A 25,282-nucleotide genomic window follows, 5' to 3' on the forward strand; every position below is an offset into this window, starting at 1 on the left:
ATTTATGCTCAGGTTTGAAGGCTTTAATGTATGTTTTATTTTTTATTTATTTATTTTCAGGATGACTCTTCTCACAAATGGCATTGCAGGCCAAATCAAAGGGTCACCACAGGTTTACTTTGGCTGCTGGGCCCCAGTTTGGGCATATCTGCACTGTAGGGTCTAGGTAGATTTAACAGGTCAGGCAAAGATTCAGGTCGGGTTTAATGGTTTTTGTGGTTTTATTAGGGCTTAGACATCTGTTTTCACAATTTTGTGTGTATTCAATTCAGTTATTTCACTGCAAAACCAACTTCTCATGGTAATCGCTGCTGCATAGAAAACCAAAAGCAATACTACTTGAGTTTGGCGCCCTCTTGTGGTCCTATTTATAAACGTCAAATCCTCCATATAGGGACTGGGAAACGCCTCTATGGGAGTGTGAGTAGGAGTGTGTGAGTGAGAGAGAGTGTGTGTAATGTGCAATAGTCGCCATCATGGTGGTCAGGTGGGGAATCTGTAGCGCTGGGAAAATCAGCCATGACTTCACAGTGGCGTTGAAGACTCTTGCTCCTGAAGACCACCAGGTAGTGCAGATGCATACACACTTCCTTCATGTATTTTTATCCTGTTTGGTTTCACTCTGAAAACGAAACCGAAGTGCATTAAAAGAATGGACAGATTACATTAGATTAGACAGAGTTGTCCTGAACTTCTGCATGGCTCAAGAATAAGCTTCATGAACTTCAGCTTCAGCACTCGAGTTTTATCAAATCAAAACTATTAGATCATTGAAACACACTGAATAAGGATGTTACAGACCAATACCCTAAAAAACACCAGCCCATAAGATTATGTGCTTTTAGGACATCGTGTTCCACATTTAGTCCCTATGTGATCTTATAGTATCCTTCACTTTTCTGGAAAGATGTTCCACTACATTTTGGAGTTTACTTCTGGAGATTTGTGCTAACATTCATCCCAAAGGAATTACGCAGGGTTCAGTGTCATAGGTTTATAGCAGGAGATCTTCCACTCTTGAATGATTCGTTCATTTTAAACGAGTCTTTAATTTGACTCAGAAGAACGAGTGATTTGTTCATTTTAAACGAGTCTTTAATTTGACTCAGACGAACGAGTGATTTGTTCATTTTAAACGAGTCTTCAATTTGACTCAGAAGAACGAGTGATTTGTTCATTTTAAACGAGTCTTCAATTTGACTCAGAAGAACGAGTGATCTGTTCATTTCTACCGGACGCGCATGAACAAAACATCGCAAAATCTCCGTAGTTTATATACAGGAAACATAATTGAGTAGTTTAACTCCTGACTCTTATAGTCCGAGTCGTTTGTTCTTTAATCACGTGACTCCCATAGACGCTATGCAGTGCATTACACAGGAACCGAACTACATGACTCAACAAAAGATTCGTTCATGTAGATGAACTAGATTCAAAGAACCGAGTCACTAAAATGAGCCGATCCTCACTGCTTCCTAACATTGCTGGAATTTGTGAAGAAATAATTTCACTAATATAAAGAACATCGCAGGTATACACTGTAGTTCCAAAGGACACTTGTTTGTGGACACTTGACCATAACATTGATGTTTTTTGAGCAACGTGTTCAACATTTAGTCCCAATTTGCTTGTGCCTCATTCAGACATAAGGGTGTTGGTAAAATCAGGTACTGATGTAGGTGAGGTGAGGAGGCCTGGGGGTGCAATCAGCGTGAAAAATTCATCCCAAAGGTGTTCAGTAGGGTTGGAGATCTTCCACTCCAACCCATGGAGCTGGCTTTGTGCACAAGAGCATTGTCATGCTGGAACAGGTTTGGGTCTCTTAGTTCAAGAGAAGGGAAAATGTCATGCTACTGCATCCAAAGACATCAGATACAATCGTGTGCCTTCAACTCTGTGGTAACAGTTTAGGAAAGAACCACATACGGCTGGAAAAGTCAGGTGTCCCAATACTTTTGTCCATATAGTGTACAATATTATCAGTAATTCAATATTCTCACAGGCTAAAGTTCATGTATATTTTTGCAGATTAGTTGCAGAGTTGAAAATAGCCAAAACCAGCTCATTGTATTTATATGTTTATTAGCATATTCGTTGTTAAAATTTGCATAATTATTTTAAAGAAATGAGGCAAAATTATAGAATGTTGGCGTATTGTGATGGTCTTTTATTATCTATAGATGTTTTATATAGTAGTGGAAATAATGCTTTTTACATACTGACCGACAGAAATTTGAACTTTTGCTAGAATATAAACGTCGACTCAAAATAAACCTTAAATCATGAATATGCTCTGAACCATTAGATTCGATAAAATGGTCGAAAACTCGCCACTTTGGCAATCTCACTATTATAAGGACATGGTTTTGAGGAACAAGATCATCTTTCATCCTTTTTTTACATTCTTGAGGCACTAATGCAATCTGGTTCTGCAAAATGTCAAGGTATTGCACGTTTCCTGTTCTCGTGGACGTATTAAAGTCTATAACGTCGTTTCAGGTGGTCGCCGTGGCGGCACGGAGCTCAAAGCGAGCGGAAGAGTTTGCACAGAAACACCGCATCCCCAACGTGTACAGCAGCTACGAGGAGCTCGCTAAAGATCCCGAGATAGGTACGGAGACGTTCGCGCGTTTTCTATCCACACGAACCGAGTAGTAGTACGAGTGGAATAAAAATCACTTTATTGTAGACGTGGTATACGTGGGCACCATCCATCCTCATCATCACCCAGTAGGCATCATGTTCCTCAACGCTAAGAAGAACGTCCTGTGCGAGAAACCTCTAGCTATGAACCTGAGAAAGGTGAAGGAGCTGCAGGCTGCTGCAAAGACCAATGACGTCTTCTTGATGGAAGTAAGAAGTGTGTGTTTTTTTTTTGTTTTTTTTTAACATTTGATGAGGATTTTTACTTTGAGACATCCTGGGTGGATTTTTTTTTTTAACTGAACTTTTCTCCTCTTACGTCCTCTCCAGGCTGTGTGGACGCGCTTCTTTCCTGCCTCGTTAGAGATCTCCAGGTTGTTGGAGCAAAAAGCGGTCGGGGAGGTGAAGCTGGTGAGAGCAGATTTCGGGGCGTTTTTGAAGAACGTCCCTCGCTCTGTGGAAAAGGAGCTGGGAGGAGGGGCTCTGCTCGATATCGGGATCTACTGTTTGCAGTTTGCCCTCATGGTGTACGACGGGGAGAAGCCTGAAAGCATCCAGGCGACCGGGGTTTGTCTGGACACAGGTAGTAGCAAGGTGTTTTAATCAACATGCTACGTGCATTTGGAAAACTCCAGCTGTGGCTGATAACTGATTTATTAAATAACCTCTAAATTAGGGGTGTAACGTTACACGTGTACTGAATGCAATCCTTTTGTGGAAAATCTGAGTTTCCTTACGAATGTATTAAGTGGCCGACTGCAGCTTTGTTTAGTCCCACCTCACACTTGAGCTGTTTGTATTTTTTCATATATATATATATATATATATATATATATATATATATATATATATATATATATATATATATTATTGTTAAACTTTATACACAGCAATGCAAGGGATATAAATAAAAATTTGTGTATGTATATATATATATATATATATATATATATATATATATATATATATATATATATATGCACACACACACACACACACATACATACACACACATCTGTATTAACCAAATAAGGTCTAACAAATGTAAACTATTTAATTAAATCTTTCCATTTATTTAATATATTTTAGTCAATAAATTATATTGAATCAATATAAGTGTATTGCATTCATTTTATTCTAGTAAATTTTTATATTTCTATTTATAATTTTATTATAAAAATATTATTTAACCATTTTTTAATGGTTTTGAAAAAGTAAAAAATGATTGATGTTGATGTTCCCAAATGCTAATAATAATAAAAATAAAAAAACTGCGTTAACAAAAAAAACGACAAGCAATTTTTCCCTCTATCGTACAAAAAAATGAACCGTACATGACTTTAAACCCGTTATTTACCGAACCGTGAATTTTGTGTACCGTTACACCCCTACTCTAAATAGCAATTATGTTACGACTGTACCATTAAGACAAGAGTGACAGAGTGAAGCTTCTCCATCGACATGTGCACTGCAGGAGTGGACGAGAGCATGGTGGTCACACTGAAGTTCTCTCAGGGAAGATTAGCAGTGTGCACGTGCACCATAGCTGTGGATCTTCCAAGCGAAGCCATTATCTTTGGGACTGAAGGAACTATCAGGGTGAGGACGTGTTTTGCTTTGCTAATGTTAATTATGCCCAAGCCACATGCACAGCTAAACACATTCTGGTCATTTTGATGTATCTAAACAGGTTCCTGCTCATATGTGGTCTCCTACATCCATAATTGTAAATGGGAAAGAGGCGCAATACCCAGTACCTAAACCGTACCTGCCTCTCAACTTCATAAACAGCACTGGAATGAGATACGAGGCTGAGGAAGTGAGACAGTGTCTCCTTAAAGGTGAGAACTGGAATGAATACAAAAATGAGTGGTTTGATTTTTATATAAATACACAGTGCATCTGGAAAGTATTCACAGGCTTGACTTTTAAATTCATTATTTTCCTCAAAAAATGGTCAGGTTTGCTTCTCCTTGTACAAGTGAAGGGAAAATTTAGTGCTGCTGCATCCAAAAACACTAAATTTGTGTCCCTCCTTTTCTGCGTTAATGGTTAGGAAACAACCTCATACGGCCGGAAAAGTCAAGTGTCCCAATACTTCTGTCCACATAGTGTATACACATTACTGCCACATCATAAAATAAACCACTAGATGGCGCTTGAACTCTCGTTCTGTTTTTTCCCTCCCCATCAAGGTCACATTGAGAGGGCAAAGAATGTAATTTAAATTAATTAAATCTTCATGATTTTGGAATAATCAGAGCAATCAGATGAACGTATCACCCTAAATCAACTCCTCTGACTCCTAACTGGTTCTTTATTTCAAAGCCAAGGTCACGCTTTCGAAAAGGTCCTTAAATGATGAGAATCACGGTTTCTGTGTGATACTTTTGAGGAACTCGGTTCAGGGGATCGGTATCGATCACTCCAACTGTTAAAAAATGAAATAATCAAATGTTAAAACAAATGCAGCCATTCTAAACATGACTATCATTTTAGTGGAGCAGTGAAAATAAACAGCCACCATCACCACTATATAATGCAGTTGACTGAAGCTGTTTCATGTAAAAACAGCAAATGCATTTTTAACACCACCGATATGTTTGTGACTACATCAATACATGTGCAACACCAAGACTTTTCCAACCACAATGTTAAATATAGTGTTGTATATTTACACGGATCAGGCATAACATTATAACATGACATTATGAGCAGTGAAGTAAATAACACTGATTATCTCCATCATGCCTACAAACAGGGGAAATGTTAAAGAGATAGTGTTTTTCACTTCCCTGCTCTTAATCTTAAACGTTTTCGCCTTAAAGCTGACATGTTAGAAGAAGGAAAGAGGAAAAAATTTTAATGGCGAGACGACTTGGAACAGAGATGAACCTCCAACAGGATCGTGGGCGGCCGAGGCTCATTGATGCATGTGGGGAGCGAAGGCTGGTCTGTGTGGTCAGATCCAACAGACAAGCTCCTGTAGCTCAAACTGCTAAAGAAGTTGATGCTCGATGGGTCATGACAGTTTTGGCAGCAAAAGGGGGAAACAATATTAGGAAGGTGGTCTTAATGATATGACTGAACGGTGTATTATTATATATATATATCTCCCAAATGTATTTATTTTGTATTCCCCTCAGGACTGAAGGAGAGTTTGCGGATGTCACATTCAGATTCGGCTCTGCTGGCTGAGATAATGGATGAATGCAGGAGGCAGGTCGGAGTAGTATACAGCCAAGACCACCATTAAACTTTTCACCAATCATTCTGGAAGTTTGCCCCAGTTTTCCTCTAATAGATTAAATAAAATGTCTGGGGTCCCCCTTTCCTTTTTTTTTGTTTTACATTAACATCAAAATGCTAGAGTAAGATGGTTTTTCCAGGTTGCTCCACCTGGTACAGAGCTGTATAGAGGCTGTACATGTGTTGAAATAAAGTACACGATTGAAGACCAGAGTCAGTCATGACAGGTGCTCTTCTCTTTAATCAATTAAACCAGTATTTGACAACGCAACAAAACAAGTCTGAGCTCACAATACAAACACTTTAAATGCTAGCGTCACAATCAGAAGCGTTTGGATAAGAAAACTGCACACGGACGCGAGTTCGAAATGCGAGCCAGAGAGCAGAAAAGGGGTGATGGAACCGATTAGCTTTCATTTCTATATTCTTTTAGATTCTTTCTGAAACCCCACTGAATTAACTGAAGAACACTTACAGCATCTGAATAGGAGAAAAATATACTCTATTAGGAGGTGCTGGCTTTCCCCAAATACAGTCATCTCGGGGTCAAGTATAATACAGGATGTAACATCGCCTACAGTAGCCGTGGGAGTGCATTGCAGGTAAATAAACTAACACACAGACAAAAATCACATTTGCACATATACATTCCTCTGCACTTGGTCATTGTGAAGAAAGGTGGAAAAGTTGAAGCTGCTAGGTTAGCATTTTTGCTTCAGTACATCGTGGTTGATTTTACGGTCAATGTGGAGCTCTAGATGAATACTGAATGCATTTGAAGTACAGTAGCTCTGGCCTACGATCTCCTATACGCTGCAGTCTGACAGGTTTATTCCGCCTGACTCGTGTATGGAATAAATACATTGCCGTTTGTGAACATAAAGGACTATGGATTGACACGCGTGCCAAAAAAAAAAAAAAAAAAAGCAAATATTTAGGCAAAAATACTTGACTGGGATTAGACAAGATGTCACAACTGGCCTTGTTACAGGTGAAGCCCAGACTGGAGCACCTTGCTAAAGCTAATGCCAGTCTGCTAGAAGTGCTTTGAGTGTAAAGGAGCAAGAGAAAGGTTAGAAGTGCTGGAATGTAGAGGAGGAGGAGGAGGAGTGAAGGTCTACTGCACGGGTACCACACGCATGGTGTTGGTGTAACCAGAGCCGGGGCGCCAGCCGGTGAGCACGATAACGACATCACCGGGCTTGAAGAATCCTCGAGCCTTGCCTAAAGAACAAGGGAAAGGAAAGATGAGGGAAAGATGAGAGAAAAATGAAATAACATTTTTTAAAGTCAAATGCAGTCTGGGAGTTTAGATATTTTATGGATGTGATCACAAGTGGGCAGGTGTGAACTTGTAAATGATCTGATCACTCAAACCACTTGTGAGGGAGTCAGAGACACTTGGTATGTAACATTTCCAGAGAGAACAGATTCTAGTGCAGGTGTGTGTGTAGGGTATTTAGGGAAGCTAAAGGGGCTTTTTATTCGTCACATGCACATTACAGCACACAGTGAAATTCTTTCAAATCCATTTGATTTGCAAACTGGGCTCAGTCCTAAATAATGCATTTCTGTTTGTAAAAAGTTTTCTTGAGAATTTAAAACGTACGAATAAGTTAAGGAATAAAATTAATAAATTAAGGACAGACACCCTGGCAAGTGATCCAAGGATGCACCTGGCATTAATCCTTCCCATAGTTCAACAGTGTAACACCTGATTAAAATGCATCTAATGCCATGAGCCACTTGAATTTATTCTTTAGCTGATGCAGTGCTGCAACTGGTGAAACCAGAGACAATCAACACCACAAACAATAAAAGTTTATATTTTTAAGTCTTCCAGCCTCCTCTTACCAACTTCCATGGCAAAGTTGACTCGGAGGTCAACATCCTCAGCCCAGACGTCATGAGCGGCTTGGTTGTAAAATACGGGGAAGATGCCGCGATACAAGTGAGCCTGGCGGGCCGTCTGCCCGTTACGTGTCACGGCGATGATGGGGGCACGGGGGCGATACCGGGAGAGCAAATGAGCAGACCTGATAATGAAATGACCATGATGTAACACAGATGGTTATCAATAACGGTGAATAAAATAAAATGTAATAACTTCTATTAATACTGTACATACTGACAGAAGAGTTAATAAAATAAAAAATAAAAATTTATAAGCTTTCAATTAAAGTTTGATACTTAACGCAGAACTCCTCATAGTCTAAAAACTGCTCAGTACTTTCACTTTTAAGGGGAAATGACAAACTTTCACATTACTTTTTTTAAACAAAAAAGAATAAAATAACTTCTACACTGCCCAGCCCTATTCATAGCCATACATTATTACTCACACATTCAGAGGTAGAACAGAGGAAGGAAGATTCATATTTATACAGTGAACGTGTAATTTCCCCTAAGCTCTTTTATACATTTCCCAACACATGTACGTTTAACACACTCATTATCTTTTACTTCCCTAGGCTCCGGGTCCAGGGTAGGGGCACTGGGGTGGGGAAATACTGTAAACGAGTATATTTGGTTATGCAGAACAAGCTTGTGCTATGTGATGAACTTATCCTACAAATAAAACAAAAAGATCAACACGCATTGTGAGCATGTGCAGAAACACGTGCCTGAAAAATAATCTATATCCATATTTAGCGGTATAACAATAATGGACTGGTTTCCAATTTTACACCCTAGCCAATTAATAAATTATTTATAAGAAAAGAAAGGACTGAAAATAAACCGACAAATGGCAACCGAGCCATTGTAATATGGTCATACAGAGTAGTTAGACATCCTGGCACTGGTTTCCTCCTTCCCTACCCCAGCAGTCTTATCTTACCTGCCAGTCTTGGTGAGAATAATTAAAGCACTGGCACAGCATTTGAAGGAGGCCTCGACAGCCCCAATGGCTACGGCCTCGGAGGGATCTTGGCTTAGTTTCGTGGAGCGCCTCAGCTCCTCAAACAGCTGCCGGTGGAACATGGCTGCTTCTGCCTCTCTGGCAATCTGAGTGTGTGTGAGGGAAAGGAAAGAGTGCCACCAAGGGGAGGGAGGTGGAGTGAAAAAGGGAAGGGTTATAATAAAGCAGTCACACCGCCAATAGCATTCGCACTGCCCGAGTGAGAGCGAGAGACAGAGATGGGCCAAATGTTTAAGAGTTAACTTGGTTGCCAAAAGTCCATAATTTTATTTATGTTTTTTTTGTTTGTTTGTTTGTTTTTTGATTAAGATGAACATCAAGCCCATTGTAACATTCACGTCTCTCTCTCCCCTTCTCTCTCATGCTCCCTGTCTGTCCCTGCTGTACACTTCCTGGCTGCGGTTGTCCTTCAGATCTTGACCTCCTGCCTACCTGCCGGAGCCTGTGAGCACTATGAAAGCGGAGGCGAGGATTTTAAGTGAAGCCTCCACGGCCCCGATGGCGATGGCCTCAGCAGGATCGGTAGAGTAGGCTGTGCAGCGGCGCAGGTCCTCAAACAACTGCCGGTGGAACATGGCTGCCTCTGCCTCACGAGCGATCTGACTCAACCATGCAGCAAGCACATGAGGCAAAGGCATTGAAAAGAGGGGGGAAAAAATAAATAAATAAAAAATGGAAAGACAGGTGCAGACAGTGAGACGGGTCGGGCAAAGAAGGAAATCAAAAGATGAAGTATGAGAGAAAATGTTGCAAAGAAGACACAGAAGGAAGAATTAGTGCAAGTGTTACACCACAGAATACAGATGAGTCAGGAGGACACAAATAAAAAACAAAAATAAATTGACTATGTTAGAATTAATCCCAGATTCATGTGGCTATTGTCAGTCATGCAAGAATTGTCACAACAATTATTCAAACACCAATTATGATTTATAAGCACATTTTGGCAAATTCCTTAGTAAATCGCATCTGATCTCAAACAAAGAATGCTGGAGGAGAAAGAGGGGGGATTAAGTTGCTTAACGGAGGCGTAACATGCAGGTACACAGGGTTAGTCCACTGCTCATGCCTAGCACTTTATGGAATAGTTTCACCAGAACAGTGCTAAAAATCCATTAAAAGCTCATGAATCTGCTGACATTTGGTTGCACTACACTTTTAAATAGCAAGCAATGATAGGAAAGGGGAGACGTACAGAAGCCAAGCTTGCGGAAGACAAACACTGACACATGTATATGACCCTGCTTTGAAAATAAAATCAAATATCCGTGTTGGAGATTAAGGTTAATAAAGCTATAAGCCACTTGGCACAGTGTTCAAGGCTAACGAGGGCTCAGCATGCACGTCATGCTCCCATTGGACTGCCCGGGTGACTAAGCAGCCAGAGTGCGACACCAAGTGAACACTAAGAAGCGGAAAACACTGAATCAGCCGAAGGAAGTCGGCAGCATGCAGACGTGTTAGGAGTAAAGACAGCAAAGCCATTCTGTTTCTCAACAACCAAAAATCAATAAATCAGCTGCCAATATGGTTCTTAAGCTCTCTCTGGAATCTGACCCTACTGTAACGGCAAGCATCACCTGAACACATTAACGAAGCAAGTTTAGCGTTTTTGTTCTGAAATGCACCAGTTGCGGCGTACGTACCATATGCTGTGTGCGCACGGCTTCCAGAGGATAGTCTCCCTTTGCAGTCTCTCCACTCAACATGATGCAGTCGGCCCCATCCAGAACAGCGTTAGCCACGTCACTACCTTCGGCACGTGTGGGCCGGGGCTTTTTGATCATGCTCTCCAACATCTAGAGGACAGGAAAGAGATCTGAATCAATTTTCTTGTTCATGTTCTTGATAAGGAGAAAAGCAAATTATACAAAAACAAACAAAAAATAAATAAAAAACACACGACACTCAAACACAAACACCTATAAATGACAAGAAGAAAAAACATTAAATCATAACCTGTGTGGCGCATGTAATTGGCTTGCCGGCTCTATTACAGCGTCCAATCATCATCTTCTGGGCGAGGAAAACCTTCTCAGTGGGGATCTCAATTCCCAGGTCACCACGAGCAACCATGATGCCATCACTGGCCTCCATAATCTCATCAAACCTGCAAGTAGACAATTTTACATACTTTTTAAATTCTTCATACAAATCAAGTATAAGACCAGGAGAATACGCCAGCCAAAAGAAATTCTAGAAATAGAGCTGTAAATTTTGCACAGCCATATGTATTAACCCCAATTATTGCTTACCTACGAACTCCTTCATGGTTCTCCAGCTTGCTAATGATCTTGATGTTCTTTCCCTTCTCTCCCAGCACCTTCCTGACCTCATGGACATCAGCTGCTTTGCGGATGAATGAAGCGAAGACCATGTCGACTCCCATTTCCACTCCGAACTGCAGGTCCTTGATGTCCTTCTCGGACACGGCAGGCAGGTCCACGGCCGCCCCAGGCAGGTTGACGCCCTTCTTGCTGCCGAGGGTACCGCCGTTCTCAATGTCACAAATTAGGTAGTCGGAGCCTGTTAAATACACGAGGCGGATAAAAACCTTTGAGTTAAAGTCACATTTACACAACTGTAAAGCAGAAACAAGTGACTGGAATATAAAATATTACATTGTTGTACTTCTGAACTCCACTTTCCCCCATGTAAATCCAGCTTTTACAATTTGGAGAAAAAGGAAACATTATGCTCACCAATCTCTTTGACTTGGAGAGAGATGAGGCCATCATCGATGTAGACCTTGCTGCCCACTTCCACCACATTAGTGATGTTCTTGTAATCCAGCCAAAGGACGTTCTCGTCACAGTTCTCCATGTAGCTATCATCCAGAGACACCTTGATCTGGTTCCCTTTCTTCAGCTCCACCTCAGCAGTGCCACTCTGTCATACACAGAAATTAACATTAGGGAGTACTTTTCTAAGCATTACACCCGATCTAGCTTTCCTGTAAAAGATAAATCAAGTTACCCCTTTGATGAGTCCAGTTCTGATCTCTGGTCCCTTGGTATCCAGGGCGATGCCTATAGGCCGGTAGTGGATGCTGCCTGCTTCAAAGCTCTCGCACGCCTCACGGACATTCTTTATGGTCTCACGATGATACTGTAAATACATGCAACGTAATGTTTATGCCCAACAAGCTTCACCTTTTTCAATTGAAGAAATGAAAACTAATGCTACAGTACATAACGCTATTCTGTTTATACAACAGTGTGATTTTGACAGAAAAACAGATATGGTCTAATAGTCAGGTGTCCTGAATTTCATTACAAATATAACGCTGGTGCTGAAGATGCCGTGTGCCTATGCTGAAGATTTGGAGGTAGAAAAATCTATGCGATTTTTCTTATACATCTTGTCAATTTCCTTATTTTCACTCAATATCTAGATCTATAGGTTTTTCAATTGGTGCGTTGTCCATGATTTTTGTTAATGCCACAATCTGCTATCGATGGCAAAAGCAATAACATGTATCCAGTTATCAGGAGAGGGATTTTGATCGGTCAGATCACAAACATCAAAAGAACATGGACCTGATTTAGACCTTTCAATGCCAGCCAAGAGTTTCCACCAATTACATCAAGTCTCGCTCTGCCGTGATATTCGAAATCTTAAAAGCCTCACAAAAGGTTTAGTTGGGTTTGACCAATATTGTGCCGTTTTGCACAGGAGGTATGAATGGCAGTGGGAAAGCTCTAGAAATCCTGGAGAGGAAAACATTCAAGTTCTCACTAAATTAGATAAAAAAATGAAATCAACTGCTTCATTGAAAGTCCATGAAAAAAGAAATTTAAGGATTTAAAGAGGCTGAAGGAAATTAAGAATTACAAAAAAGGCCTTTTTTTCCAAATCATAATTTTTAAAGTTCGACAGAGAATACTTGTTTGGGCCACTGTAAGAGAGCCTCAATCTTTTTTGTTTAAAGGAGATAAGGCTCTGTTGAGAGTCTGAAGAGTTATTTATAGCGCCATCGCTCTCCAGTTTAGTGGCCACAATGACCTTGAAATCCTTATCATGATCATGTGACTGACACTGGGACTGTCTGCGATCTTTGAGCCCAAATGCAGTTGAGCTCATTTAGTCACTGTCTAAGCGCTACATAATTTCATGGCGTCACATAGATGATAAGCGAAAAGCAGAAGGTCGAACCTCGTGGGAACCGTGGGAGAAGTTCATGCGAGCGATGTTCATTCCTGACTTGATCATTTCTTTCAGCATATCCACTGAGCGGGAGGCTGGTCCTGCAAAAAAAATAAATAAATAAATAAATAAATAAAAATTATACATTTTATATTATAATCCAGATTATATATGTTATATTTAAGTCAAAGCTGCTTTACTGATACATCACTGATCAATTATCATGTTTTAAATAAATAATTTAAAATACAAATGCTGTTATTGGCAAAATTCAAAACCCTCTAATAATATGGAACATTAATAAAATGCCAACATTAATCAATCCAACACTAATACATGTGCAATGTAAGATGACGGACCGATGGTGCAGATGATGCCAGTGTTGCGGGCACTGGTGGGCTCTGAGTCGATGTCCAGCAGGCACATGTGCTCCAGGAAAGTGTCTGCCATGGCAGCATTCAGCTGCTGCGTCTGAATGAACGCGGAGCCCAAATCCGGAGTCTTCGTTTGCGACATGTTGAGAGCAGAGTTGCCTGGTGATGTCCTTGAGATAAACAGGAAGAAACAGAGTGATCGATATAAGAAGGTGGACATAATAGGCATTAGTTGTGCATTCATTACAAATATCTACACTATAGGGATAAAAGTATTGGGACACTTTACATTTCCAGCAATTTGTAGCTCTTCCCCAAAAATGTTACCACAAAGCTATAGGCACACGATTGTTTAGTATGTCAAAGGATGAGACCGCATGGCATTTTTTCCTTCAGACCCGAACCTGTTCCCACATGACAATGCCTCTGTGCAAAGCGGTGTCCCAATACGTTTCTCCACATAGTGTACGTTTCAGTCTTTTCCAGGAAAAACTTGCATGTGCTCTACATCCCCTCCTCCCATCACTTACAAAAAGCTTTGTGTTTTAATAACTGAGGATGTTGGGTAATTCTTTTGTGCAATTTAAAAGAAAAAAATATATTTTCACATTCTATGCCAAAAATGGGCATTTTATTTGCAGGGTTCTATAAATACTATAGTGGAGTCTAATAGTACAAATCAATAGGGCATGCAATTGATCTTCTGTGGAGGACAACAGACAGGGCACACTGACAATTTTAGCTCCAATCCTTTTCTAATCATCCATCAACATTTCAGAGCCATGTGATTATCTTCTTGGATGCACAAAACAGTAACAGACTTAATTTTCACTCCAGTGTTTAAACAGCAGGGAAGCTTTGGAACGGTTTTCATTTTCCTATTTGCTGTATCAGTTTATTCACCATGTCTACATCTCTTTTCTTATTGTGTCTAGGATTTGGAGAAAAGCCACTGCAGCAGTGTTCTTCCCCACCCTGAAATATATGGACAGATTGTAGCATTGAAAAGAACAAATCAAACAGTACCAAACTAAATATCGTTGAGAGATTACAGCAAATGTTCGAGACAATGCGAAGGGCAGGAGCATGAATGTCCTGCTGAGCCCCATGTTTCACAAAGATCAAATGATAAGTCCAAACTTTCTGAACAATTCATGACTGCCTACAGTTTTACACTGTGCGAGAGTGTGAGCACAAGTGTGTGTACGCTTTGGGGAGTCCAGTGTTACACAAGAAAGGAATGCAGTGAGGGTCAGTACAGCAAGTGGCGAAGAACAAGACATTTCAATAGTCACAAGACTGCTGGAGAAGATCAACATGAATATTTAATGCAAAGTAAATCCAGAAAGCCTTTCCCAAATCCCAGTGTAACTTAAAAACAGGAGATCAGTTCCCTACAGTGCTATGTCTCTACACACACCCACAAAATGCACATGAATAACAGATTTGTCTCCACCTAGAATCAATTAATTGGCATGACAATGTGAGAAATCCTTACACTGTTCAGATCTCTTTAAATGGCATAATAAAAAGTTGCAAATCTTTTTCTTCCTCTTACCCACAAAAAAACAAAAAACAAATAAGTAGACGGGGAAATACGCCACCATTTTAGGTTTTAGGAGCATAGGGGAGCTTGTAATAATATTATAACCAATAACATGACCTGGATGGTGCATTGTTTCCATTCACTGTGACACACAAAAACCTGTAACCAAGATATAGTGCGATTTGGAAAGGAAAAAAAAGAAAAGAAAAGAAAAGTTTAAAGTCAGGCAATATTTATATTAAGTTTTTAGTAAGCACTTTATTTTTCATCAGCTAAGGATGTTTTAATGCCAAGAACATTTATTTGCTTATCAAGTAGCTTACAGTATAGTGCTTAACATCCATCCAAATATAAAGGTGTTTAAAGCATTAAAATATTAGCATGACATGTTTAAAGAGAGTCCAGTAGAGAGTCTGCCCACCCACAGATTTCCTGAAGTCCTCATTTATTACACGTGTCTGACTACCAGTAAATTCTGACTCATCACAAACAGTCACACAATTTATTCCACTGCAGCTCAGACCAGGATGGTGAGACGGGGCTGAGCCAGTAAGCTGCTGTACGTGAGGAATCTCACATCACAACACTCACACACATTCTGACCAAACCCTACTGCAGTCAGGGATGAAAATCAAATCCCAGCTTGCTGTGGACAGAATCACCAGAGGTTTAGATGTACAACCTATAAAGAATAAACTGCTCGAGGCCTCAAATGCAATATGTTATAATCAGAAACTTTAGAATCTGATGACTAGCAACCAGCATCTTTGCATACACTTTCAGCACATATAACATGTATAGCAGAAACAGCGATTTGTAGGATCTAAGCAACATCAAGTAGCCGGTTCTTGCCAAGTTACAATAAGCAATAAGAACCAGTGTTCTGAGATACTTTTCTGCATTCCACCAGATGCAAAAGGGTAAATACTCCAAAGGTCTAGACACTCGAGATGCTGTAGCAACACTGACTATGCATCCAAATTCATTTTAGAGGTGGAATAATAAAACATGGCCAATATTTTTCCAGTCTGAAAGAAAACACAACCAGCACAAGTCATGATTAGATTAGATTACCAGTGTCAGATATCAGTTGGCCTTCTGAAGATGATCTGATTAAACAAATTTGCACAAATTAAGCACTTCTGGTTTTCTCAAGGTTGCACAAGACTGTCCTCTTTCAAAATCAAGATGTAAAAAAAAAAAAAATAATCCAAGTTTTCACAGTATTATTACAAAGACTTAAAAAGCATTTAACACTTAAGTACCAAAGGCTTTTAATTTAACACCCTAAAAAAAAAATACTCACTCAATTGTATGGAAAAACATTAATCAGATTTGACATTAAGAAAATATGTGCACCAGCCATGAAGATACAGCTTTAGAGAGGATTCAAATCAATTTCGAGGACGATGAAGCAACTACCTGCCGCTGTCGATCTGTACCGAGAGCTGTTCAATATTGTAAATGTGCCACAAAGCATGTATAATATAAACAACTCTACTCACACACAGATACTAAACACATCTTCATACAAGGGGACATTATTAGTTTCAGGCAGATGACCAAGTGTCCATAAACCGTTTTCAAAGAGAGTTTGGAAAAAGCATGGAAAAGGATGTGCTCTGGTGAGGGCGCACCACAATATATTCTAACTAATAGCTTTTCATTGTCCAGGAGTTTTATATCTGACTGCTTGCTGCTGTAATTATTTTGTTCGATGACCGCTTCAGTGTACACCTCCAGCATGCCTGCCCATAAAGCAGCTCGATATCAGCGTAGTTGTTAGATTTGCTAGCGGGAAAAAAAAAGGTCACCAGGCTGAAACCACAGAACTGACCCCCATCTCAAGCATAAGAACCCACTGGGTACCATATAAACACCGTATTGCTTTCTACGGCTGCTGAATAACCTTGTGACTAAATTTATGAGATTTATTCATTCAAAAACCTGACACAGCCGCAACACTTTACACCATTGTCCGTTAACCCACATACACCTACTCACTCTCACACACACACAATAACTCAATAAGCTCCCGTACTCAAATTCTTATCTAGTCTCAATCCTTCATGTCTTAACAACCTTGGCTACACTCCAGTCCTACATAAGACCTTGATTTATTAAATTAATACACATACCTGTGGAGCTCCCAGATTTTCTGTGAACTATAAGAACACCGAGTCAGCAGAATCGTCCCCAACTGGTCCGATCTGAATATTGGCTTTTCCCTACCCGAGAGATTGAACCGAATGAACCCGGGTTCTGCATGCTCTGCAAAGACTTGAACATGAAATCCTCTTCCCTTAAGAACGGATAAACTGCGCAAGTCAATCAGGCCTTTCCTAAAGCTTTGGACCAACATGAGTCAACGGAGAGGTTAACTGCTTTAGCTAAGCAAAACCACCACAACCTGGATCAGGTTACATGCACAGACACTAAAATAGCAAACGGCCTAAAATAATACTCTATGTGAGGGTATGTTATAGACCGATCAATCAAAGAGGACCTCGTATACATCCTGATATTCACTCATCAACTTTGGGTTAATAATTGAGTGTTATATATGAGAAAGAGAGAAGGGGGTGGGGGGGGGGGGGATTATTGCACATTTATGATGACCTCATTTCTGTGATTTAAACACAGCTCTTGTATCCTGTGACCATTAATTAATGCTGATTGAGGAACATAAGAACATCTAAAACTACAAAGTCATGGGGTAATTTCTTATCTTACAGGTGCATTTTTCTGTTGATTTCCTTTTCAGCGGTATGACAGGCTGAGGGCCCCCCCTCTAAATTTTTTTATATTGAATTGAAACTCAATGATTTGAATGATGCAAACATCCAGGATCAGAGAATATACAACTCTTTTATTGCTGTTCAGATGAGTGTTTCATAACCAGGCCCACACTGATATCCACCCAATCCAAACAGAGCTCTACAAACAATTTGAATACGACCAACATGCAAATTTTACACATTTTTTTTCCCCCCCTTGCCCAAAGAAATGAATCACAAGATCCTGAAGTGTCTTTGTGGGCAGGAATTTTTTTTTTCCCCCACCGAGCCTGTAATTACTCAAAACCTGCCAACGCATTCTTAAAAAAAAAGAAAAAGATGACTAACACTCTGTTCTTTGACTTGGCTTCAGAAGATGTGATTTGAGTCACTGCAAAAATACACAGCAAACCACCATTAAGAACTGACTGACTATTTGTTTCTTTACTATAAATGATTAATTTCCTTTCTTTCCACTCAACGTGAATGCCCCTAAATTTTATTTGTAAATCTTTCTGAAAGCTCGAACATTCTAGAATGAAATCTGGTTGATTGAGTGCCTGTTTGTATAACTGCATGTACAGCAGGCAGACTTCTGCTTCCTCTCCATCATTGTGAAGAGCAAAAAAAGGGCCTGGTTACCCAACCTGCCTTCCTGCCAAAGGGTGGGGTAAAGGGGCACATGACACTGCTGATTTTACTTGATAAGAAAACAAATGAGCCTGGTAACAACTTTGGATGTTCCACCATTGCAACTGCAAACCATCAAACTAATCAATCATTACAGCTCAGAATACAGTCACACTAAACCAGATAAATCTGAAATCACGTCTTTTCCCTCTATTTCTTTGCCGTTCCATCCACATCAATAGACTCAATTTCAGAGACATGGAAAGCAAATAAACACCTGATGAAAGTGATGCCAACCAGAAGCTTCTTGGCTCCTCTACCCCCCCCATCAGGATCTGAGTGAGGTGCTCGGTAATCGGAGACGAGCGAGAAATAAATGATAAACGTATCAGGTTTTCCTGTACCCTTTCACCACATGCACAATGTGCTGAAAAAGGAATGAAGCAGACATTAGGAAACAAATAATGGTTTTCAGTGCACCGGGGCGTCGAGGGGCACAACGGAAAAACATTTTCACCATCATCAGGAGACAATCCCAAGGACACACGGTGCAGGGAGCCAAGAGAGCAAAACGGTTATAGATGCAATAAATGGCATAACACAATCGTCAGAGTGAAATGATCTGTTTTGCAAGCTCATGCTTGAAGGAGCCTGAAAAGAGGAAGAACGTGGTACGTGATTGAGAGAACATGGTACGTGATTGAGAGAAGGTAGACCTGGCTGGTGGGTGGGTGGGCATATGGGTGGGCAAATGGAAGGGAGGGGCAATTTGGCAACACACCAAGAAAAACAGGGTAGAAATGCATTTATTTTCTCTCTTTTTTTAATGCATCATTGATCCTTAAAGCTATTTTTGAGAGACAGATTTTTTTCCACATATAATTCACATAATCTAAAACATCACTTCAACCTTGGGCAGATTTGAAGATCAATCTTAAGGATGAATCTGTGTTTTTTGCAAAGCAGTCTCTCGTGTATTTACTGAAGATCTCATTAATCCCAGGGATGATATATACGGATACACAATGTGGGTTTTTCCTGCCTATTAAACAGCATTGCGGCGGATGTGTTCAAAGTCACGTTCACGCTGCGTCACATTTTCCTCCAAGTAGGAAGCAGTGGAACTGAGCCAAAAAGGACATAAAACGCAGGCAACGTTTACCCTCCGACCTACACGTGAACAAATCCGTGCTGTCAGTCAGATCATTTATAATTATAATAATTATAATAAAAAAAGGTTGCGCGGTATGACATCCACCACAGTAGAAAGCAAACCGCGCATGCGCAATACGGCTAGTTCATGCTAGCACGTAGCCAGGAAATAACGTGGGAATGTAATTCTTAGTGATTAACCTTCAATTAATTTAAAGCTTACTTAATATATGTTTTGGTTTAACAACTGTTCCAGCATTCCAAAATGTTTTTAGCACATATACCTCGTTAAACCTGCAGCGATGGGCAGAATCGCAAATAGCAGAGTATTTCCTAAACATGCGCACTACCTCAGGGACTAAATCAGAGAGAAATAGTTCACTACAGTTTCTCCACATGAAGATTTGGGATACAGCCATCTGACGTGAAAACACTGAGAAAGGTTAGGTTAATTTCTCCAAAAAGAAAAAGCTTGCTAGGCTACTTATTAGTTAAACAGTACATATGTATTTATGTATTTATTAGCGTGTAAAGCCATAATAACGGCTGAATTTTGTGCATCAGTAAGCCTTACCTTCCTGAAATGACCGTCAGCCTCAAGTGATGCGCTTCACAACGCCGCCCGATAGTCCTCAAGGTGATCCGAGTAATCAGCCGGCGCTACTTTAAACCACAACACGCGAGTGTATTCCTACGCAACCGAGCAAATAGTTTCCTTCAGAAACATCTATAACTTTAAACTTCATTTGATATTACAATTTATTTTGTATAGTATCTAAGTTTATATATATATAAAGAAAAACTCCCACTCCAAATATAAAACAATATTTCCCAAAATGAACAATGTCAGCGGAAGGTTATGTGGCACAAAAAAGGAAGAAGTAAGGCTTGCCGGGATAGCCAATCAGAAAACGAGATTAGGGCACGTTGTCGTGCATGAGCCGCGCACGCGTCTGACAGGAGATGCTGTACACTGCAAAGGCTTGCTGCAGAAACCTATGACGTTATAACGCGCTATAAAACGCACAGCTTGATTATATTCAAGCATGCATCAGTCCTCTTTAATATGCATTGCAGCGCAGAGCTTAAAATCAACCCATTCTAATTATGGATTATAATGTGTTTAATTAGCATAGATTGCAATGTATTTACTTTTTTTTCTTCTTTTTTTTTTTTAGAATCTCAGCACTAAACAAAAGCACAAATCTGGAGTGCAAGGATATTTCTGGACTAGGGCTAAGATCCTGAGATGTAAATTCCTAACAGAATCAGATTTTCTTTTCCATACAAACTTCCTGAAATTACTTCTGCTACAAAAGCTCCCTCTATTGTCCGACTGCGACATTGCAATTATATAGTTCTACCAGAGCAGCCATTTTATTTCATACAAGTCCAAATCAGATTTGACACAGTTTCTTGGGGAAGTTGTAGCTCACATGTTTAGGCTCTGGGTTACTGATCGGAAGGTTCAAACCCCATCATGGCCAAGCTGCCACCGTTCTGCCCTTGAGCAAGCCCCCTGTACTCCAGGAGTGCTGTATCATGCATCAGCTTCCTAACATCATTGGGATATGAACAGATAGAATTTCACTGTGCTGTAAAGTACATGTTACAAGTAGAAAAAAACCTCTCTACTGTAAGTGATCATATATATATTTCCTCAGAAGCACCTTTTCTCCATGGCAGGCCATCAGGACCAACAAGACCTTCTCTGCTTGCTTAAACCCTGTTAGAATCATTGACTTAGGTTTTAATATATTTTTTCCATAAACATGTATTTAATTATCCCCCAAAATCTATTCTGTTAATTTTATAGGGTTTTTCTCTATTGTGCTGCTGCAAATTAGTGTCTGTATGCGTTGGAGTTTCTATCCAATCAGATGTCACATCACATGTTGCCGGGGCAAAGGAATCTATCTGCCGTAAGGCCTTCAGAAATCATCACTGCGGGCTTTTGGCAGCGTGCAGTACATTAGAATGAAGCTGTTGGCTTAACCAATTAGACTGCAGGTTTTTGCAAGTCATGTCAAGTCAAGTCAAATCAAGTCAAGAGGCTTTTATTGTCAATTCAACCATACACAGTGGTACACAGTACACAGTAAAAACAAGACAACATTCCTCCAGAACCCTGGTGCTACACTAAACAACATAGAGCTACAACACAACACAAAGCTACATAAAGTGCATCGAGTGCAACCTAGTGCAAACAGTGCAGAAGAAAAACAGTGCAGACAGACAGACAGACAGACAGACAGACAGACAGACAACACAAGACAAAACACATAACCCAAGATAGCGCCGAAAGGGCCCTCTAGAAGGCGTCCAGTCATGTCGGCATTTTCACGTTCTTTGATTAGATGGTCAGAGAGCACACTAATCAGAGCTCGCACACGGCATCTGTAGAAAACTGCACAAGCTCTATATTCAGTAGCTGTATTTTTATTCCTCAATGGCTGACAGAGGAAAAGAAATTGATTTGGTCACAAATATACTTACAAGGACATTTACAAGATGGAATTTTCTAAAAAATAAAAAGCTGGACATTGTAAGGAAAAGTCAGCCAATACAGGTTAAAACAGTTGTTAAGCTTCTTCATGAACCATTTTTTACTTTTGTGTTGTTTTTGCCATTAAATTTTACACAAAAACAAACAATTAATTTTAAACGCTCAAGAAAACCATAACGCACAAAAAAAATACACAAAAATGCAGGAAAAGCCCGGTGTCATTTTATAAGGTTAATATTGCTGCTTCTGCTGATATGATGTAAGAGATGATGTGCGGGAGGTGACTCTGTGGTTGCAGTGACTGCAGTGACTTGTTGGATTGTGTTACTTGGGTTTCTTGCTTTAGTAATGGCGTTCATGCTCGCTGCATCAGATACCTGTCTGATGCAGTGCTCTATTATACTGCATTTCTCTATAATATTGATAAGTTCTATACTGTAGTTGTGGTGTCATAATAATGGTATTAAGAGGTGGATTGATTCAGGCAGGACCCCGCTGAAGGCCTACGTGTGAAATGCACAGCCAGCCACTGCCTTTTCTTTTGTCACAACTATTCCTATCATCAATTGTTACTATCATTATCATCCCATCTTAAACCAAATGAAAGCTATTAACATTCTTGTAAACCTGAATCATTCAAACAATCACCACTCCTTACTCAAACTGTGGGTGTGCCTCTTAGTTTATTTAAAGAAAATAATTGCTGAAGCTCAAATCAAGTTCAAGTAAGGTGATACATATTTCGGATTTATTCCACATTTCAATATAAGTAAGCTTAATCAGATAATGGCTTCTTACTGAAAGGATCACACACACACTCACACAGTCATCTAGGTAGCTCTCGGGGCAGACATTATTGCTCTGTAAATAATATAGCAATGTTTGTCGCAAAACTTCATCTGTCCCAGGTGAACCTGTGTATTTACTCACCTGAATGCTGCGACTGTTTGTGTGTTGCTGCTGCTCCCAATGCCCATGCTGCCCCGTCCTTAGCTGGAGGCATTATCTCTAGCTTCTCACCTGAGCCTTCTCACTGCTGCTGCAATCCAATCAGCCCACACTATCAGAGCAAACCCCTAACTGTCAGTTCGCATTATAATCTCAAAGTCAATCCCACTGCATGTCCTCTGCAAATGCTAACCCAGTGCTAACTGTTTGGGTTCAATCAAATAGTCCTGTTTGCTCTTTTCTCATGTTAATATAAAGATGTGAGTGTTTGGGAAATCTAGTTAATTGCATAAAACTTTCTAGATAAATCTTCCCAAAACTTTAAAGGCTTTAAATGGCCTTAAATCAGGCAATACATGATGACCACCTTCCTAATCTTGTGATGGTCCCCCCTTTTTCTGCGAAAACAGTCGTGACCCATAGAGCACTAACAACATTAACTTCTTCAGCAGTTTGAGTAACGGGAGCTCGTCTGTTGAATCGGACCACACGGACCAGCCTTCGATCCCCAGGTGCATCAATGAGTCTTGGCTGCACTGCTTCCAGTATGTGGATGTGGATGTTAGATTTTTTGTCCTATCAGATTTCAGCCTCTATGTGCTGCCATGTCAATCTTATTTGCCCAGGGCCTTCAAAGTCAGTACTGTTGGCTCTTTTACCACAGAGAATATTAGCAATGGGTCTGTTTCTATAACCAATCAGATTTCATATTTGCCTCACAGGGACAGCTAGCTGGCCCAGAATAGCGTCAGCATTTTTCCGTCCTCTGACTGGTTGGTCAGAGAGAAACTGTTACAGTCAAGTTCGACTGGCAAAACACGTGTGTAGCTCTGCACACATTAATACATCTGAGTTACACTTTTTATGCCTATGAAGGAAGATAAATTGATTTGGTCTTGGACATAATTAAAAATACATTTTTAAGAAAAGCTAGAGGGGTTCCCTGGTGGTCTAGTGGTTAGGATGCGACGCTCTCACTGCTGCGGCCCAGGTTCGATCCCCGGTCAGGGAACCAACCCCAGCCACTCTTAGTGCCGGTCCCAAGCCCAAATAAATGGGGAGGGTTGCATTAGGAAGGGCATCCAGGTAAAAACATGTGCCAAATCAAACGTGGATGATCTGCTGTGGCGACCCCTAATGGGAAAAGCCGAAAGAAAGGTTGTTTTTTTTCAAGAAAAGCTAGATATTGTGAAGAGGTCGGCCAACCCCGATGCTAGCTAGCTTGTCTCAGCCTGGGAAAGGGTTTGTTCTCCACTTCCAGACCAGTGAATGCGAGCGGTACCACTGGATTACAGCCTCCGAGGAGCGGTGCAAATTGAGTCTGCATCTCTGGTGAATAGGTTGTATTTTATTTAAATCTTTATGTTTTTGTCATGTGATTAGACAAATATTGATTCTGAACTGCTCCAGATGATGTAGGTGCACAGTTGCGGTTGCAGTGTAGAGGTTTGGCGTTTGCTTTAGTAAAATGGTATTCACCCTCCATATGCGAAATGCGTCTCTCTCTATAATAGCAGGCGCTTTTGTATAGTATTGATGGTTTCTATAATTGCGACATGATAGTGGTGAGAGAGAGAGAGAGATGGAGGGAGGGAGGGAGGGAGGGAGGAAGTATGCGTGTGAGAGAGAGAGAGAGAGAGAGAGATTCTTTTTCTTTCCCCTTAGCCGGTCAGCTGTAGATCACATGATCTTGGAGCCTTGCTCATGCTGCGCATGCTCAGCCTGCTTCGTGTTGTCAGGCAAAGAATAAGCCAGCACTGGAAGCAGAGATCTGCAACAGATAAACACACACACGCACACACACATTCAAACACACATTTGGATGAAGCCAGAAAGGGAAAATCAGTGTCAAACAGCATGAAAACGGAAGTTACGTCCTCAATTCATTTTTCATTTTTTGTGCCCAGGCATTGGATGCTCTCCTTCAGAAGGCGCCTGTAAACCAAGAGAAGAGGGGAGGACGCATCACTGGTGGAAAAGTCCATTGATGCAAAGGGGACTGCAAAGAGCTTGTCCCTCCATCTTTTTTCCATCAAGGTAAGTGATACAGGGATGAAAGAGGAGGAGAGAATTATGGGGGGAGGGGTGGCCTTTAGCTTTGCAAGCATTCATGATGTGGTGTATAGAATCCATCGGTATGTGATGCAAACCTGTCAGAGGTATGATGTGTGAGGATAGTTGATGTCGTGTCAAGGACATGGAGGAGGCAGAAGGACAGGATGCTGCTCAATTAGAGAAATTAAACCCAAATCTGAGGACATGCATAAAGGTAGATCCAAACATGGTGTAAAGAAATGTGCAGCGTTTGTGTATTTAGTGTTATATCAAATCTCCGATTCAAGATTAATAAAAAAATTGTTTTGGCACCTTTACGAAGCCAAACAGACATAA

At 40.5% G+C, this 25,282-nt stretch overlaps 3 protein-coding genes across 9 annotated transcripts in view; 2 read left to right on the forward strand and 1 right to left on the reverse strand.

The window, feature by feature from the left end:
- The first annotated feature begins 411 nt into the window (after positions 1-411).
- dhdh.2 (dihydrodiol dehydrogenase, tandem duplicate 2) lies at positions 412-6,105 on the forward strand. The gene is made up of 7 exons (XM_046864372.1): positions 412-566; positions 2,500-2,611; positions 2,690-2,853; positions 2,974-3,226; positions 4,118-4,242; positions 4,334-4,484; positions 5,790-6,105. Exons 1-7 carry the CDS (start codon positions 477-479, stop codon positions 5,897-5,899), a joined length of 1,005 nt encoding a protein of 334 aa, XP_046720328.1. The 5' UTR covers positions 412-476; the 3' UTR covers positions 5,900-6,105.
- Position 6,106: 1 nt separating this feature from the next.
- pkma (pyruvate kinase M1/2a) lies at positions 6,107-22,897 on the reverse strand. 4 transcript variants are annotated; one of them, XM_046864370.1, is made up of 11 exons: positions 22,874-22,897; positions 13,318-13,502; positions 12,968-13,059; positions 11,789-11,920; positions 11,515-11,701; positions 11,068-11,338; positions 10,772-10,922; positions 10,459-10,611; positions 9,245-9,411; positions 7,747-7,928; positions 6,107-7,116 (listed from the first exon to the last, which is right to left on the reverse strand). In XM_046864370.1, the coding sequence occupies exons 2-11, from the start codon at positions 13,472-13,474 to the stop codon at positions 7,010-7,012; spliced, it is 1,599 nt and encodes a 532-aa protein (XP_046720326.1). In that variant the 5' UTR covers positions 13,475-13,502; positions 22,874-22,897; the 3' UTR covers positions 6,107-7,009. The 4 variants fall into 4 exon arrangements, with proteins under 4 accessions (XP_046720326.1, XP_046720327.1, XP_046720325.1 ...); XM_046864371.1 differs by lacking the exon at positions 22,874-22,897 and adding an exon at positions 20,012-20,128; XM_046864369.1 differs by lacking the exons at positions 9,245-9,411; positions 22,874-22,897 and adding exons at positions 8,732-8,898; positions 17,017-17,149.
- A 1,677-nt stretch (positions 22,898-24,574) lies between these two features.
- LOC124396187 (protein mono-ADP-ribosyltransferase PARP6) overlaps positions 24,575-25,282 on the forward strand; it is a 29,181-nt gene continuing 28,473 nt past the window's right edge. For 2 of the 4 annotated variants that reach the window (XM_046865241.1, XM_046865243.1), the window contains exon 1: positions 24,575-24,928. The gene's annotated coding sequence lies outside the window, so the exon portion shown is untranslated. The remainder of the gene's footprint in view (positions 24,929-25,282) is intronic. The other 2 variants (XM_046865240.1, XM_046865242.1) reach the window with 2 other exon arrangements.

Source organism: Silurus meridionalis, chromosome 13 (assembly GCF_014805685.1).
Source record: "Silurus meridionalis isolate SWU-2019-XX chromosome 13, ASM1480568v1, whole genome shotgun sequence".
Lineage (NCBI taxonomy): Eukaryota > Metazoa > Chordata > Actinopteri > Siluriformes > Siluridae > Silurus > Silurus meridionalis.